The sequence below is a fragment of the Ursus arctos genome, unplaced genomic scaffold (assembly GCF_023065955.2).
Source record: "Ursus arctos isolate Adak ecotype North America unplaced genomic scaffold, UrsArc2.0 scaffold_17, whole genome shotgun sequence".
Taxonomy (NCBI): Eukaryota; Metazoa; Chordata; class Mammalia; order Carnivora; family Ursidae; genus Ursus; species Ursus arctos.
Genome location: NW_026622841.1, coordinates 54,904,334 through 54,920,646, shown reverse-complemented (window position 1 = coordinate 54,920,646; position 16,313 = coordinate 54,904,334). Strand labels below are relative to the sequence as shown.

The 16,313-nt window shown below is 41.4% G+C and overlaps 1 protein-coding gene across 6 annotated transcripts in view; it reads right to left on the bottom strand.

Moving 5' to 3' along the window:
* PTPRM (protein tyrosine phosphatase receptor type M) overlaps nt 1-16,313 on the bottom strand; it is a 742,830-nt gene that overhangs the window by 366,481 nt on the left and 360,036 nt on the right. For 3 of the 6 annotated variants that reach the window (XM_044382848.3, XM_048218445.2, XM_057313236.1), the window contains exon 8: nt 4,519-4,560. The exons of the other annotated variants lie outside the window; for them this stretch is intronic. In XM_044382848.3, coding sequence (XP_044238783.1) covers nt 4,519-4,560 — 42 coding nt within the window. The remainder of the gene's footprint in view (nt 1-4,518; nt 4,561-16,313) is intronic. 6 annotated transcript variants of the gene reach the window in all.

Here is a 16,313-nt window from a genome sequence, read left to right as displayed (position 1 = left end):
TCACGTATCTCTTAGTGCTGAATAACTGTCAGTTTATATCTATATGCTACACACATCTAACCACCCCACACAGTTTATGTCAATTTTATCAGATTCTGTCTTGAAATGAGAGATTTTTATTGTCCCATCACATGCTTAAATCAACTCTGAACCAGGGCTGTAGGCTTGACTCACAGAGCCCGGTCCTGTGGTGAAGCAGAGCGAAGCGCACCCGGAGCAGCAAGCACGGGCTCTGAGAGCGGCTTCCGCAACAACAGCCTCGCTGTGCACTTGTGTTCAACAGACTCACTGTGCACTCGTGCTAACAGCCTCACTGTGCACTTGTGTTCAACAGACTCACTGTGCACTCGTGCTAACAGCCTCACTGTGCACTTGTGTTCAACAGACTCACTGTGCACTCGTGCCAGCAGACTCACTGTACACTCGTGCGAGCAGACTTGCTGTACACTTGTGCAAACAGCCTCACTGTGCACTTGTGTTCAACAGACTCACTGTGCACTCGTGCCAGCAGACTCGCTGTGCACTTGTGCTAACAGCCTCACTGTGCACTTGTGTTCAACAGACTCACTGTGCACTTAGCAAGCAGACTCGCTGTGCACTTGTGCAAACAGCCTCACTGTGCACTTGTGTTCAACAGACTCACTGTGCACTCGTGCAAGCAGACTCGCTGTGCACTTGTGCAAACAGCCTCACTGTGCACTTGTGTTCAACAGACTCACTGTGCACTCGCGCAAGCAGACTCGCTGTACACTTGTGCAAACAGCCTCACTGTGCACTTGTGTTCAACAGACTCACTGTGCACTTAGCAAGCAGACTCACTGTGCACTTGTGTTTAACAGACTCACTGTGCACTCGTGCAAGCAGACTCGCTGTACACTTGTGCAAACAGACTCACTGTGCACTTGTGTTCAACAGACTCACTGTGCACTCGTGCCAGCAGACTCGCTGTACACTTGTGCGAGCAGACTTGCTGTACACTTGTGCAAACAGCCTCACTGTGCACTTGTGTTCAAGAGACTCACTGTGCACTCGTGCCAGCAGACTCGCTGTGCACTTGTGCGAGCAGACTCGCTGTACACTTGTGCAAACAGCCTCACTGTGCACTTGTGTTCAAGAGACTCACTGTGCACTTGTGCCAGCAGACTCGCTGTGCACTTGTGCGAGCAGACTTGCTGTACACTTGTGCAAACAGTTCTGTGCACTTGTGTGAGCAGGCTTGTGCACTTCTGCAAATAGCCTTGTGCATGTGTGTAAACAGGCTTGCTGTGCACTTGTGTTAAACAGACTCACTGTGCACTTGTGCAAACAAACTCACTGCATTGTGCAAACAGGCTCACTGTGCACTTTTGTAAACAGAATCACTGTGCTCATGTGCAAAGAGACTTGCTGTGCACGTGTGCAAGTAGACTCACTGTACTTGTGCAAACAGGCTTCCTGTGCACTTTTATAAATAGATTCACTGTGCACTTGTGCAAACAGACTCACTTCACTTGTGCAAGCAGACACACTGGGCACTTGTGCAAACAGACTTGCTGTGCACGTGTGCAAGTTGCTTTCACTTTCCCATGTCTCTACTTCCCAGTCAGCAAAATGCAGGAGTCAAATGAAGTCACTAAGAATGCAATCTCTTTTCTTGTAAGTATGTTCTGTCAGGGTGTGTGTCATAATGTGAAGGGCCTGAGATTTTACACACCTTTCAGATTAACAAGTAACCTGCCCCAATGTCACGGATGTTGGCAGAGGAAGTAAGACTCCTAAGTCAGAAACAAAGGACTTTATTACGAATGTCACAGCAAGCAGCACAAGCTTCCGGCTCCTGTGGGCTCCCCTTCCCCCAGAGTCCCACGGGTCTCATCGTGCTTCACATGCAGTGGGTCTGTGGTGCATCTCAAGAACCACAGGTACAGGGAATCCAAATCTCTTCTTATGGGTGTAAAGAAACCGGCCTGCCTTTTGCTCCAGAGAGAGAGATTACCTTTATTGTACTGACCTGTAAGATAGCTTGTCGTCTGCTCCAGAAAGAGGCACTAACTGTGTCTTCCAAGGCTGTTCCCTGTCCAAACATCCTTGAAAAGATAGCCCAGAACAAAGGCCGCTGGTGCCTCTGCCGTCAAGACATGCAGAAGCATGAGAGGCCCACAGAGAACGGCATCCCAACACCCTCTCAACAACCCAGGTAATATACATTTCTCTCATTACAACTGAACTCCATGTTAGATCCACGCCGAGTACAAAGAATGGATTTCCAGTTAATCCCTATGGTAAATTTTTCCAGTACTAAACTCAAGGATTTTTTTTTTTAAATTAAAAGCAACATTCTTGGCAGATATTTCTAATTATCTATCAGGTGATACTGATTCATAGATAGTACTTAACATTTAGTCAAGATCAGAACTAAGCCTTGCCTAACTTCTCAACAGTAATTTGACTACAAATACTGCATTCAACTCATCAACTCATATAATGTACCCTGTTCGTTCTTAAACAGCATTCATTCTCCTCTGTCCTTTCTAATAATTAGGGATCTGGGACATATCCCTAATTTTATTCAGCTTTTGTTCTCCCTGCCTTGTGGCTCAGGGACAGCTCATCCTATCTCTAGACCCAAGGATACACATTTTTCCTTTTTTTTTTTTTTTTTTTTTCTTATTAAACTAGTTTTAGGTTCACAGCAAAACTGGGCAGAAAGTACAGATTTCCCATCTACACCTGCCTCCACCCACCGGCAGTTTCCCCATTATCTCCTCCCACCACGGTGGTACATTTGTCACAACTGATGAACCTACATTGACACATCATCATTCTCAGCCAGAGTCCATAGTATACATTAGGGTTCACGCTCTGTGTGGTACATTCTATGGGTTTGGAAAAATGTATAATGACGTATCCACCATCACAGTACCATGCAGCGTATTTTCATGGCCCTAAAAATCCTCTGCGTTCCACCAATTCATCCCTCCCTCCCCTCTAACCTCTTGCAACCACTGATCTTTTCACTGTTTGCATCATTTTACCTTCTCCAGAATGTCATGTAGTTGGAATTATACATGCATAGTCTTTTTAAATTGACATCCTTCACTTAGTAATATGCATTTAAATTTCCTCCATGTCTTTTCATGGCTCAATGGCTCATTTCTTTTTAGCACTGAATAATATTCCATTGTCTGGATGTACCACAGTTTAGTTAGTGTCCTACTGAAGAACATCTTGGTGGCCTCCAAGTTTGGGCAATTATGAATAAAGCTGCTATGAACATTATGTGCAAGTTTTTGTGTGTTTATTATAAGTTTTGGACTCTTCTGAGTAGATACCATGAAGACCGATTGCTGGATTGTATGATAGGGGTATATTCCATTTTGTAAGAAATTGCCATATTGGGGGCGCCTGGGTGGCTCAGCCGTTAAGCGTCTGCCTTCAGCTCAGGTCACGATCCCAGGGTCGGGCTCCCTGCTCCGAGGGAAGCCTGCTTCTCCCTCTCCCACTCCCCCTGCTAGTGTCCCCTCTCTCTCTGTGTCTCTCTCTGTCCAATAAATAAATAAAATCTTAAAAAAAAAAAAAAAGAAGAAAGAAATTGCCGTATTGCATAGAGCACTGGGTGTTATACACAAACAATGAATCATGGAACACTACATCAAAAAGAAATGGCCAAGCTGCCTTGCAAAGTGGCTATAGTGTTCTGCACTCCTACTGGCAATGACTGTGGGTTCCCCTTGCTCCACATCCTCACCAGCAAACGGTCCTGTTAGTGTTCTGGATTTTGGCCATTCGGATAAGTGTGTGGTGCAAGAGTACACCTGCATTACTCCAAATCAGCAATTCTCAACCAGCAACATCAGCACCATTTGGGAATCTGTTAGAAATATAAATTCCTGAGCTTGACCCCAAACATACTGAATCATCAACTCTGGAGTGGGACCCAGCAATCTGTCTTGTAACAAGGCTTCCAGGTGATTCTGACACACTAACATCACTGAACTACATTAAAGTTTGAGAGTAAGAACACTAAGCCAATTAGCTTGTAACAATCTCCTGGCTATTATTATTGGTACTTAATTGGCCTAATAGATTGAAAGAAAGAAGTTATATTCTAGGTTTCTCTTTCCCTTCTGCCAGATTTGAACAAAGCATGTTTTCCTAGTTGCTTCCAAAGGCCACCTTATGACCCTGGAGAAGAGCAACGTTGGGTTGAAACCAATGCAAGGGAGATCTGGAAAGAACTCATGCCCCTGGTAATACTACCAGACAATTAAAACAACAAACTGCAAAGCGTGACTTATCTATGGACTTCCTGTTACTATAACTGTATGAGCTGGCTTTATGTTATTTGCAGCCAAAACATCCTGATGAAATCAATTTATCTGTAAAGTCTGCCCCAGCATTTATGTTTGCTTTTAGAACCTCCTCTCTACACTCTTCTGGTAATCTCTGCAAGCTTCACTTCACTTAAAAATGCATGCATTGAAAACCAATGGAAGACTTTATAAATCAGAAAGTCAGGTGCACGGGCAGGGTACTTACTTGTTTTATTCACCATTGTATCCCTGAAGCCCAAGAGAGTACCTATCAAATGACAGAGTCTTAATAAATATTTGTCAGATAGATGAATACATGAATGAATAAATGAAGCAAACCAAAATAAGGGGTAGAGGGTATTGTAATTCAGTTATGGCTACTCAGCTTTCATAAGGGCTGTCCTTTCAGCTGGTTTCCCTGTGGTCACTGCTTACCTGCTGCTTTCCTGGACACCATGTCATATGGTATCCCATAGCAAAGGTGATAAAAGATCATTTTTCCTTGTACATCATTAAAGAGCAGAGGAACCCTTCCCAGAAGGCTCCCCAGCCCTGTAATCTTCCCTGCACGATCTTTCTTTTTTTAAGATTTTTTTTTAAAGCAATCTCTACACCTAACGTGGGGCTCAAACTCACAACCCTGAGATCAAAAGTCGCAGACTCTAACAACTGAGCCAGCCAGGCGCCCCTTCCCTGCAAGACTTTTTGACCAGAATTTCAGACTGAAGATCTAAGTGTAAAAATAAACTCGTTTTAAAATATTGTTCAAAGACAATGTGGAAAAATACCTTCTAAAACAAGACTGGAAAGTGAAAAGCCACAAGGGAAAATAAGAGTTTAACTAGCAAATGTTACCTCATATCTGGCCATCTCCTGATAATAAATTAATTTGTATTTGGATTGATTGAAATTCTAATGACACTTTTATCATATATTAATGTAGCCCTAAAGGATATGATTGATAGATTTAACTTAATAATTTAAGCATTTCTCTTTAACAAAATATACCATGAATAAAGTGAAAAGGCACATAGAACGAGGGAAAATATTCAAAAAACATATGATAGGCAGATGGTTAACAACCATACTACAACTAAAACACTCCTAGAAAATGAAAAGGAAAAGACTGGAAACATATCCTAAGGACAGAAATAGATAATCTGATAATCAAAAAATACAAGAAGTCAATGAAAACATGAGAAAAAGTGAATGCAAATTAAGATAATGACGTACCATTTCTAAACTGATAAAACAGTAACAAAATTTGAAAGATCATTAATGCTCAAAAGCACATCCAGAAACCAACACTGTCACATCTTGCTGATTCTAGAACCTTCTGTAAAGTAATCCGACAATATCTACTAAAAGCTTAAATGCTTTTATCTTTGGCCCACCAATTCTACCTTAAAACTGTAACCTCCAGAAATAAAACTATTTCAATATAAGGAGATATATTTATAGAAATTTATTGAAATATTCATTTTAACAGAAAACAACAACCACCTCCCTATCCATCAAAATGAGGAGAGCTGAGTGATTAGGCTATCCATATTCCAGAATAATAAACAGCTACTACTCAGAATGAGTTAAATCTCTATATATCGTACTAGACTCTAGCAACTAGAGAGATGTTCACTGAATACTGACAGATGTTAAATAAAGTTGCAGAATACCATGTACAGTATCTCATTCTGTTAGAATTAGCAGGAAGGAACAGACCTGGGACATATATGGATACTTATGTGTCTAAATGGATATAGAGATGTGCAAGGAAAATACTTCATTATCTCCAGGAGAGAAACTGAAGAAAGATAGGGGAAATCTATTCACTTCTGTATTGTTTGCCTTCTTATGTGGCACCTGTTACTTCAGTAGTTAAAACGGGTAAGTAGCAAGATATAAACATTAACAAATAAAATGTTATTTATGCTGAATTCATAATCCAACTTAAAAGCAATATAGTTTATCTCAAGAATCATGAAATAGCAACATATAATGCTTAACAGAAATACATATTAATAAATATATTATATGTCTATATAATATCTGAATCTTTTCTACTGATAATTTAAGCTAGAAAGGGTTTTCAATGCCAATTGTAAATATGTGTCTGCTGTCACTTGTCTGGAGCTACAGGGAGGAAGGGCTACAACTTGGTCAACAGAAATATTTTACCTGAATAGTTATATTACTTATATTACTCATTCTACAAGTGTAATAACGTGGTTGGAAGATCAGCAATTTTGATATCAAACAGTTCTATTATCATTCTTATTTTAATAATAGGTGTAACCACACTTCCTAATAAAATTTCTTGTATTTGTAGTTTTAATTTCGTTTATATGCATTATTCATTTTTAAAGCTTTCTATTCACTTGCAATTTATTCTAATAAGTAATATAATTACCAGTTCTTTATATTCTTAAAATCAATTTATAAAAAATATTACCCAAACAAAGAAGCATGGTTAACCCTCATAAACTAAAATCTTGACAGATCATCAGGGTTTCATAATTTGTTGTTATTACTGTGCAAGTCTTAGTTCTCATTTATTTTACTTCTTATTAACTTAGTTTTTAACCTCACGAGCAGCTTTATCCTTACAGAATGGAGGAGGAGAGTTCTAATTAGAGGCCAAATGCCATAGAACGTGCTCTGATGAGTTACCTGTGCACATGAATGGGGACACATATGGCGAGAGCTGGTTTGATAGGAGGAGGAATGTGGGCATGCTTAGGGAAGAATGAGTAGAAGCACACAGACGTGTGAGGTCAAAGATAAAATACATCTATTTCTCATCTCATGACATTGCTGCATCTGAGGTTCCAGGCACAAACATATGGTGTACCTGGTAAGTTAAGAGTAAGTGACCTTTTCCTAGTATGTTCTGGAGACAAAGGCCCTCCTGAGACCAGGTCTTTCTGTTCTTTTTTTTTTTTTTTTTTTTAAGATTTTATTTATTTATTTGACAGAGAGAGAGAGAGACAGCCAGAGAGAGGGAACACAAGCAGGGGGAGTGGGAGAGGAAGAAGCAGGCTTCCAGTGGAGGAGCCTGATGCGGGGCTCGATCCCATAACACCAGGATCACGCCCTGAGCCAAAGGCAGACACTTAACGAGTGAGCCACCAGGTGCCCCATAGGTCTTTCTGTACTTGAGTCAGGGGCAGAGAATACAGGTAAGGCTGTCTAGAAGCAGTCTTCACAGAAGACTTGACCTTAGATTGGATCCTTAGACCCAGAGCATCAGAACCCTCATCTCTAGGGACACCTGAGTGGCTCAGTCAGTTAAGCATTTGCCTTCGGCTCAGGTCATGATCTCAGAGTTCCGGGATCGAGCCCCATGTTGGGCTCCCTGCTCAGTGGGGAGTCTGCTTCTCCCTCTCCTTCTGTGTGTGCGCGTGCTCTCTCTCTCTCTCAAATAAATAAATCTTTATAAAGAGAACCCTCATCTCTAATCTCATTCAATAAGGGTCCTCAACTTCCTTGAGGTCCGAGGGTAAACAAGCAAAAGGAAAGACGTCCCCCCAAAACACTGTCTTAGGCTGCCTTGTGTGCTAAGCAAACTGTGGTTGTCAAGCTTTGTGTGTTCTGGGCAAACTTGGAGGTGTCAGGGACTGGGGCAGTACTCTTCAAAGGGTCAAAGTGTCAAAAGCACTCCTCAAGTCAACAATAATCACAACACATGCACTATCACAGAGTAGCAGTGTCGCTTATGTGAGTAAAGCATTCACACTTACCCTCTTTTCTTTGCCACCCTTCAGTGACTCTGGGTCATACATGGTTTTCTAACCTGACAACACTTGGAAGAGTCAAAAATGCAATGTTCCCTCAGGTTCCAGTGAACACACAATCATTTTTTCACATCAGCTTGAGGACATACATATGTTTTTTGTTTTACTTAAAGCAAACTGCAACTTAATGTGTGTGTGTCAAACAAAACCCAACCTACTCAGCTTAACAGTCCTACTGGAAGGTTTTACCATAATAGTATGTATCCTCAGTTGTGACGAGTTTATTAATTTTATAAACTGATCAGAATTTACTAGCAAGCCTACTTCAAATTGCGGGTGCACCAGGTGACCAAAGTACTCCACTAGCCATTTTTCATGCATTAGCACATTTACTTCTCCTGGCAGTGCTGTGAAGAAGAACGTGTTCATACCAGTGGAAAATGGACCAGAATTATCTGGAAGCTTAGGCCCAGAATGGGTAAGTAATTTGTCGAACTATTTTTAGTTATTATTATCAGAACCAGCACTCGCTCCAAGTCAGTCAGACTTTAAAACAAAAGAAGTTAACCAATGGGCATTCTCTTCCCTGAATTGATCCAGAATATTTACAAAGGCAGTAACAAAATCACAAACTGTTATAATTTACAATGGTCAATCACGCTCTGAGTCCTGTCAACAAACCTAAGCATGCAGTACATATTGAACACGCCTGGGAACGCCAGTAGAGTATAAATGCTTCCACAGACACCATAAAACACTACTCAATTGCATCATAATTTGACAAGGAACTAATAAAAATTAATAATTTCATTATCAATACTTCCTTTTTTTTGCCAAATATATAAAAGATTTGGGGAAAGATTTAGATAACCCAAGACCTTTTTAATTGTCCAAATAAAATTTAGTAGGTGTCTTCCTTTTCTAGAAGATACTGACATGGAAGCAGAGGTGTTCTCAAGCATTCCGGCTGCTTTAGGATGTGACTCAGCACACTGCAGTTGGTGCTCGGTTAGGGGCTGATACTGCTAATGCCGACGTTTCTCCATGATAGCGAACCCCTCTGACAGAGGCTGACAGATCAGAGCACTAGAACAAGGAACTTGGTCAAGCCCCTGACTGACAGATGTACAAAACGCACCTGTGCGGGTTTTGTGATTTTTTTTTCTTTTTCAGTGTTAAATGGCCCATTAGACACAGCTGGGAGAGGGCAAAGGCCATTGACTGATCGTCCCCAGAGCCTTCTCTTAATTTCTCCATCTCCTCAGTTTATTCGAAGCTACACAGGAAGCTGCCTACAAAGGTTTCCAAATCGTGCCTAGATGTACTGTTGGTAGGCTCATTCTTCACAGCCTGACACCTTCCAGAGAACTCTCAGGGGACTTCAAGAGTCACTGGGTAACTCTAAGAGCAAAAACCCCCGTTTGGTCTTTCTGGAGCCCTATCCAAACCTCTCCTAGAAAACCACCTGAGTAGTTGCACCTGCACTGCCCCCCTCAGATGCCACGCCCTTGGGCTCACTGCGGGGAGAGTGCCGGCCCAGTGTTTAAAGGCAGGAGGGCCGGAGGTGTAGGTATCACAAAGCCTCTGGGGCATAAGGACCTGGAAGGAAGGTGCTGAGTGTATTACAAATAAAAACGTGCTGCACTGCTACAATGTTCCTGCCCTCTACCCAAATGCAAGGACGCTACTCAGTGCAATGTATTTACATCTAGAGTCTAAAGCGAAGATACTTTTTATGCCCTTTTAATGTTTATAATTAAAAAAGGTTCTTAATGGTTTAATGTGTTGGAAATGCATTAAAAACACGATGCCCTTTGGCAGAGCTGTTTCAGAAGTAGAATTAGAACACTTTAATTTTTTCCTGGTAAATAAACTTAAATTAAAAATAAATTATGTTCCATTCAGTGAGGTCTCTGGTCTGTATTCCCTGTGAATAATAGCCATTGTTAGATCTTAGAGAGGCTCGCACCTGCCCCCGAGTGCCCATGGGTCACCCTTGCAAGTCCAAATGCATATTGTAACACCAGTGGTAGTTTTGTACAGAAACGACAAATCGGGCTATCCTTGATTTGGGAAAAAAAAAAAAAATAACAAATCAGGTTTTGGCAGGGTTTAATTTCAGATCAGCCCCATTCTAACCAAAATGATTCTTTTTCTCCCCCAGGAAGAACTAAGACTAATAAATAAACAGACACAGCGAGGCTGGCCTTCAGTGGAATGCAGGGATCATACAGGGTGGGCTTCACAGAAGGCCCCCTCGCTGAGAAGCTATCATGCCTCTTTGCCCATACGTGTTTTTAAAATGAGTCTCTCCAGTGTCACGTTTAGCAAATATGAGAATTAACATTTTCAAAACAATATTAACCTAAATCTCATGAGACTTAGACTAGAGCAGGGAGGACAGAGGGTGCTACTGTAGAAAGCACACTAAAGACATCCTCAGGGTGTGTGATGAAAGACAACATGATACCCTAGCCCTGTAGCCAGCAGAGCATTCCCAGGGCCAGGGCTGCTGACCCCTTGGTCACGTATGCAAGGTGTTCACAAAGTCAACGGCCAGGGCACAGGACAGCAAACAGACACAAATACATTTGTTCTCATGCAACACCAGTTCGGCTGCCATCACAAAGGAGAGCAGATACATGAAAACACAGCATACTGGACTGGACACAAACTCAATCCCTCCCAGACAGCAGAGCATCGGAAGGTGCAGGGACTCAAAGCAGATGAGAAATACGTCCCACATCTGGTGTCACTGAAGGTACTACAGAAAAGATAGCTATAATTGCCTGTTATCAAAGCAACTGAGTAGAACAAAAATAAATTTTAATGTAACATATATTTGAAGTTTCTTTTTTTTTTGAAGGTTGGTTAACATTTTATTTTTTTATAATAATATTTTTTAATATGTTAGTCACCATACAGTACATCCCTGGTTTTTGATGTAAAGTTCGATGATTCATTAGTTGCGTATAACACCCAGTGCACCATGCAATACGTGCCCTCCTTACTACCCATCACCAGCCTATCCCATTCCCCACCCCCCTCCCCTCTGAAGCCCTCAGTTTGTTTCCCAGAGTCCACAGTCTCTCGTGCTTCATTTGAAGTTTCTATCACAATTATGTAGAAGGTTCTGATGAGGTATCTATAGAACAAATCTACGCCTCTGTGCAAATAAGTATAAAATGTACCCACTTTACTAGTTTGAAAGAACGGTGCATTATAAAGAGCACTCTAATTTCTTGTATCACTCTTTATCCAGTGGTTGACGGGATGGCTATACCCTTCTGACACAGTACTTCTCAGGTACTTATTTGTACTTTGACTCTGAAAGCACAGCAGTACCACCTGCTTTGGTAGGCAAGATTTCCATGAGTCATAACGATGAAGCGTTTTTTAATACATTGAGCATTATTAATTTCATTGAAAACCCGAGTTGGTGCGTAAAGTCTCAAAATAGTTTACAAAGAATCACATAAACGAAGTATACACAATACAATTACCAGAGTAATTAAAAAGGTACAATCACACATGCTATAATATGAATGAACCTTACGGACATAATGCTAACGGAATGAGCCAGTAATGAAAGGACATGTTTTTCACGGTGCCACTTACATGAGGTACCTTGAGTAGTTAAATTCATAGAGACAGAAAGCAGAATGGTAGTTGGCAGGGCCTGCAAAAGGGGGGATAGGGGATTTGTATGGCTAGAGAGTTTCACTTTTGCAAAATAAATTAGTTCTAGAGATTGAATGTACTCAACACCATTGAACTGCACACTCAGAAATGATTAAAATGGTAAATTTTATGTTATGTGATTTTACAATTAAAAAATAAAAGATAACCTAATAAAAACTCTCCTGCTTCTCTCCATTCTCTCTCTTCTGTATAGCATTTCTCATAGCATAGATACTATACACACACACACACACACACACACACACACACACACACACATATATATATATTTTTTTTTCCCCTGCACACTTCCTCCCTCAATAGATCAACTCTAATGGCGGATGTCCTGTTCCTCTCCCCTCAGAGGCAGGAACAGTGTCTTGGAAATAAGGGTGTTCGATAAATATCTCATGAGTACATTTTTTTAAAGGTACAATCATTCTTTTTCCCCCCAGATTTTTAGTTATGTTAATTCTAAAGAACACATTTCAGTTAGGCTTTTTTTTTTTCTTTTCACTCTCACCGATCTTAATGGTTAGGTCATTTGTTTATCACCATCCTTTTAACTCCTGGGTCCAGTTGTTAGCAAGTCACTTAGACCCAGTTAAACAATAACTAGGATACATAAAAAGCAATATCCCAAAATAAAACACATAAAGAGTCTACTGTGAAAATTAATCTAATAGCATCTCCCATTTCTCTTTTTCAAGTAGCTACCACTTAGTGGCTTCTGATACATAGCTGTACATAATTGTAAGAATATAAGATATAATAGAAAACACAAACTAAATTATATTTTGCCTAAGTGGATACTGAAGTAATGTCAGCTCTCTGAGGTTACCCAACTACAGCTGAACTGCAAATTTAGAAAAAAATACCTGGGTATGTGTGTAAATCTTGAAACTAGCTCCTTACTATAATCATTTTTTTTTAAATACCCCATATAGGCAGAACATTTTATCACTTGTAAAATCCCTTTACAGATAATATCTGACCTGATCGTCACAAACACCTCTGATACAATCAGGGCAGATGTCACTGCCCTTATTTAAAGATAAGGAGACAGAACCAGAGAAGCCAAGTGATTTGATCAAGGTCACATGTGGAGCGCCTGTGCATATATTTGAAAATAATTTTCAGAAACATAAGCAGCAAGAGCTCTGGAAGTGTGCTACCATACAATTCTTGAAAGAAATCAGACCAGGTAATGAGATTGTGTCTACTAGCCCCACATGAAAATCAATTCCATTGCCCAGAGAAGGACAATAAATACTGATCCTGCCATTTTAATGCAAGAAGCGAAATACATTTTCATGGGTGTCACCAAAACACGACAGGACAGGTCTCACTGGTGCAACACATAAATGGAAATGGAGAGCTTGTCCAAAAGAAACAGATTTAATAGAAGAAATGAGAGAATGACACGTGTCATGAACGCAGGGCTCCACTGCAGAGAATTCTATGAGCCCGTACTATAAAACTGGTCCTCAGATTTTCAATTTACCAGGTAGGTAATATTTGTAACACATCTAGGGCAATGAAATCAGATTGCTAACATCCAATTATTTTGATTGAAAATGTTAAAACATATTAAAATATTTTTTTAAAATGGCAGTTAACTTTTATTGACCATTTGCTATATGTCAGGTTCTGTTCTAGGCACCTTACACACAGTAGCTCAGTAAGGCTTCATGGCCACACTATAAGATATATATATATATATGTATATATACATATATATATATATTTTAAGATTTTATTTATTTTTTTTGTCACAGAGAGAGAGAGAGAGAGAGAGCACAAGCAGGGGAGTGGCAGGCAGAAGGAGAAGCAAACTCCCCAGTGAGCAAGGAGCCCCATGTGGGACTCGATCCCAGGACCCTGAGATCATGACCTGAGATGAAGGCAGATACTTAACCGACTGAGCCACCCAGGTGTCCCAAGATACATATTTTTGTCATCAGCCCTGTTTTACAGATAAAGCAATGGAAGTCAAGAGAAGATCAGCAGTTTTCCTGTGGTCCCGTGTACAGCTCCGGGCAGAGCCAGAACTCAGTCCCTGGCAGCAGGGTCCCAAGTCTGTGTTTTCAGCTGCTGACTGTGGCTCTATACCCTCCAGCATCATCATTTAGTAAAAGGGATACTTTAACACAAAAACCAGGCAGCGTATCTCAAAATAGGAGTCATTTCTTCAAATTTAATCTATGTAGCAGTATTAAAAACTCACTATTTCCCCCGTTTCTGCTCAAACTTTTGTAAGCATCATCACAGACCTCCCTCCATGGGTCGGCAGAGCAGGACTGGATAAGCACAAGAACGGAGTTTCTGGACAAGGATAAAATAAAAATGAAAGTCAAAGACTTTCAGGGCAGAAACATACGATGGATCATCTCCTTAGAAAGAGGACAACACATGAATCACAGAATCTTCATGTCAAAGACATCTGCAGGGTCAGCCAGTTCAACCCTTTTCTGAATACGGAAATCACCTTCTGCAATGTCGGGTTCTGCGTGAACGGGTCAGCCACTGGAAACTCACTACTCATGATTCAGTGCTTGTCAAATTTGTACAGACCCTCTGTTCTCCTCCATCACCCTTCTAAATTCTTTTCATCATTCCTCATTGGTAGAGCAAGGTTCCAGAACCTTTCCTAACCTGGGTGCTATCCCTAGAGTATAGTCCATTTCGTGCTCTCTTTCTTAAAATGCAGGGAGCGGAAATCAGTGTGATAATTATTGGGAGGCTAATTAGCTCTGGTACAATAAGACTATCACCTCCTTCAACATGGGTGTTTGACTTTCTTATGCAACCTAAGATTATAGTAGACTGTGTGTGTGTGTGTGTGTGTGTGTGTGTGTGTGTGTGTGTGTGTGTGTGTCTGGTGGGGGGGATGGTGGTAAGGAAATAACAGTCCAGAGTGATATGGGTCATATTGTAGATTCCTATGCATTTAAGCCAAATTCTCAATATCTTTTATATATGCTGCGGCGTAATTTTATTACTGTAATTCCACAGTAGTACTGTTGGGTTTTAAACCACACAGGATGAATGTGCAATTACTCCTGCTACGTATCACCCTATTAGAATCATCCACTGTTCAAGCCTGGCCAAGGACAATTTCCATCTACTTCGCAGAATGCTTAGAGGCCCTCCCAGCTTATAAGCTCCATGACTTGCTCTCTGTGAGCCCCAAATGCTCACAACCATCCAAGTGACAGTTGGGGACCATCCCAGACTGTCCAGTCTCTAGTCTGCAGCCCCTGTGTCCCTCCTTGTACCTCACGCCTTCCACCGTGTCCCATTGCTCGTCAGCCACAGACAGCAGTCTTATCTTCACTTTTTCTCAAAAGCCTCAGGTCAAGAAAGGGTGAAACTATTTTTTTTTCATACAGTAAAGAGAAATTTGACTCCACTTTCCTCACCCACCTCCAATGCCTCCCCCCTCTTGTTTCTAGCTCTGACTCTCCGACCTAACACACTCCTATTTCCTAAGACTGACTTGTCCAACCACAGCTATTTTGACCGTGTTCCAGGTCCGCGCATGACCCTCCAGGAGTCATGTCAACCTCGGGCTGCAAAAACTGAAGAGCATGCTTCGTCATTAGGCTTCCATGCTTACGTGAGGTTGAATACTTCTGAAGGTATAGTGTTGGAATGCAAATATCAACTCAAAATTGGTTTTAATTTATTTTAAAAATACTGCCAATCTGTGATAAAAGGTATGCTGTCTCTTTGAGAGTTATACATCCACACTTCAGGCAGCAATAAAAAAAATCCAAGCATTATATTCAGGGGAAATGTATATTACAGTTGTGTCAGTAGCTGAAATGTACACGCAGAAAACCCAAGAGACAGGACAAAATCTGTAAGGGAGAACAGGGCGGAAAACATTAAGTAGGCGGGGTTGTTAGTGACAAGAATGAAACAGATGGCGTCCTCTCTCCAGTCTAGACAATGGAATTCTAACCCTTTTTTGGACGGAGAGGGAGACTATATATTGTTGTGCCCAAAATAGGATTCCTTAAAATCACACTGAAGTGAACTAGCACTAACCGTGCCGCTCACGGAGCATGCCTGGAGGACAGAGGGTCCTGCGGGCTCCTGTGTCCCCACCCATAATAAGGGGGTGTCAGCGTCTGCCGGGAGCCTTCACAAGGCAGTTATCAAATCAATAACAGGTTCGAAAGCAATGCCTCTACTGTGAAATTATCTATCTGGTGTTATACATCGCTACTGTTTGCCCTGAAACAGATGGGATCATATCAGAAATTATTTCACAAAAAAGAAAGGCAGTTTGATTCAACTACAGAGACAGAGGAGATGCCATCGTTTGGAGACGTGAGGAAGAGAAAGCGTTTTCAAACTCCTTTCTCCTTGGGCCCGGCAGCCCAGGCCATGTGAAGGGCCAGTCCAGAGCCGCAGTTCGCTCCAGGGACCCCACAGCCGGCAGTGGGGCAGCAAAACAGACGCAGGGGTGCCTAGAACCGGCCCAGCACTCATCCCCAGAAGGTGGCTGTTCCTTTTCTGTGAAATTCAACACCACCACCACCTCAAGAACAGACTTCGCCCACGAGTGTTGAACTTGCGGAAGCAATATACAACCTATTAC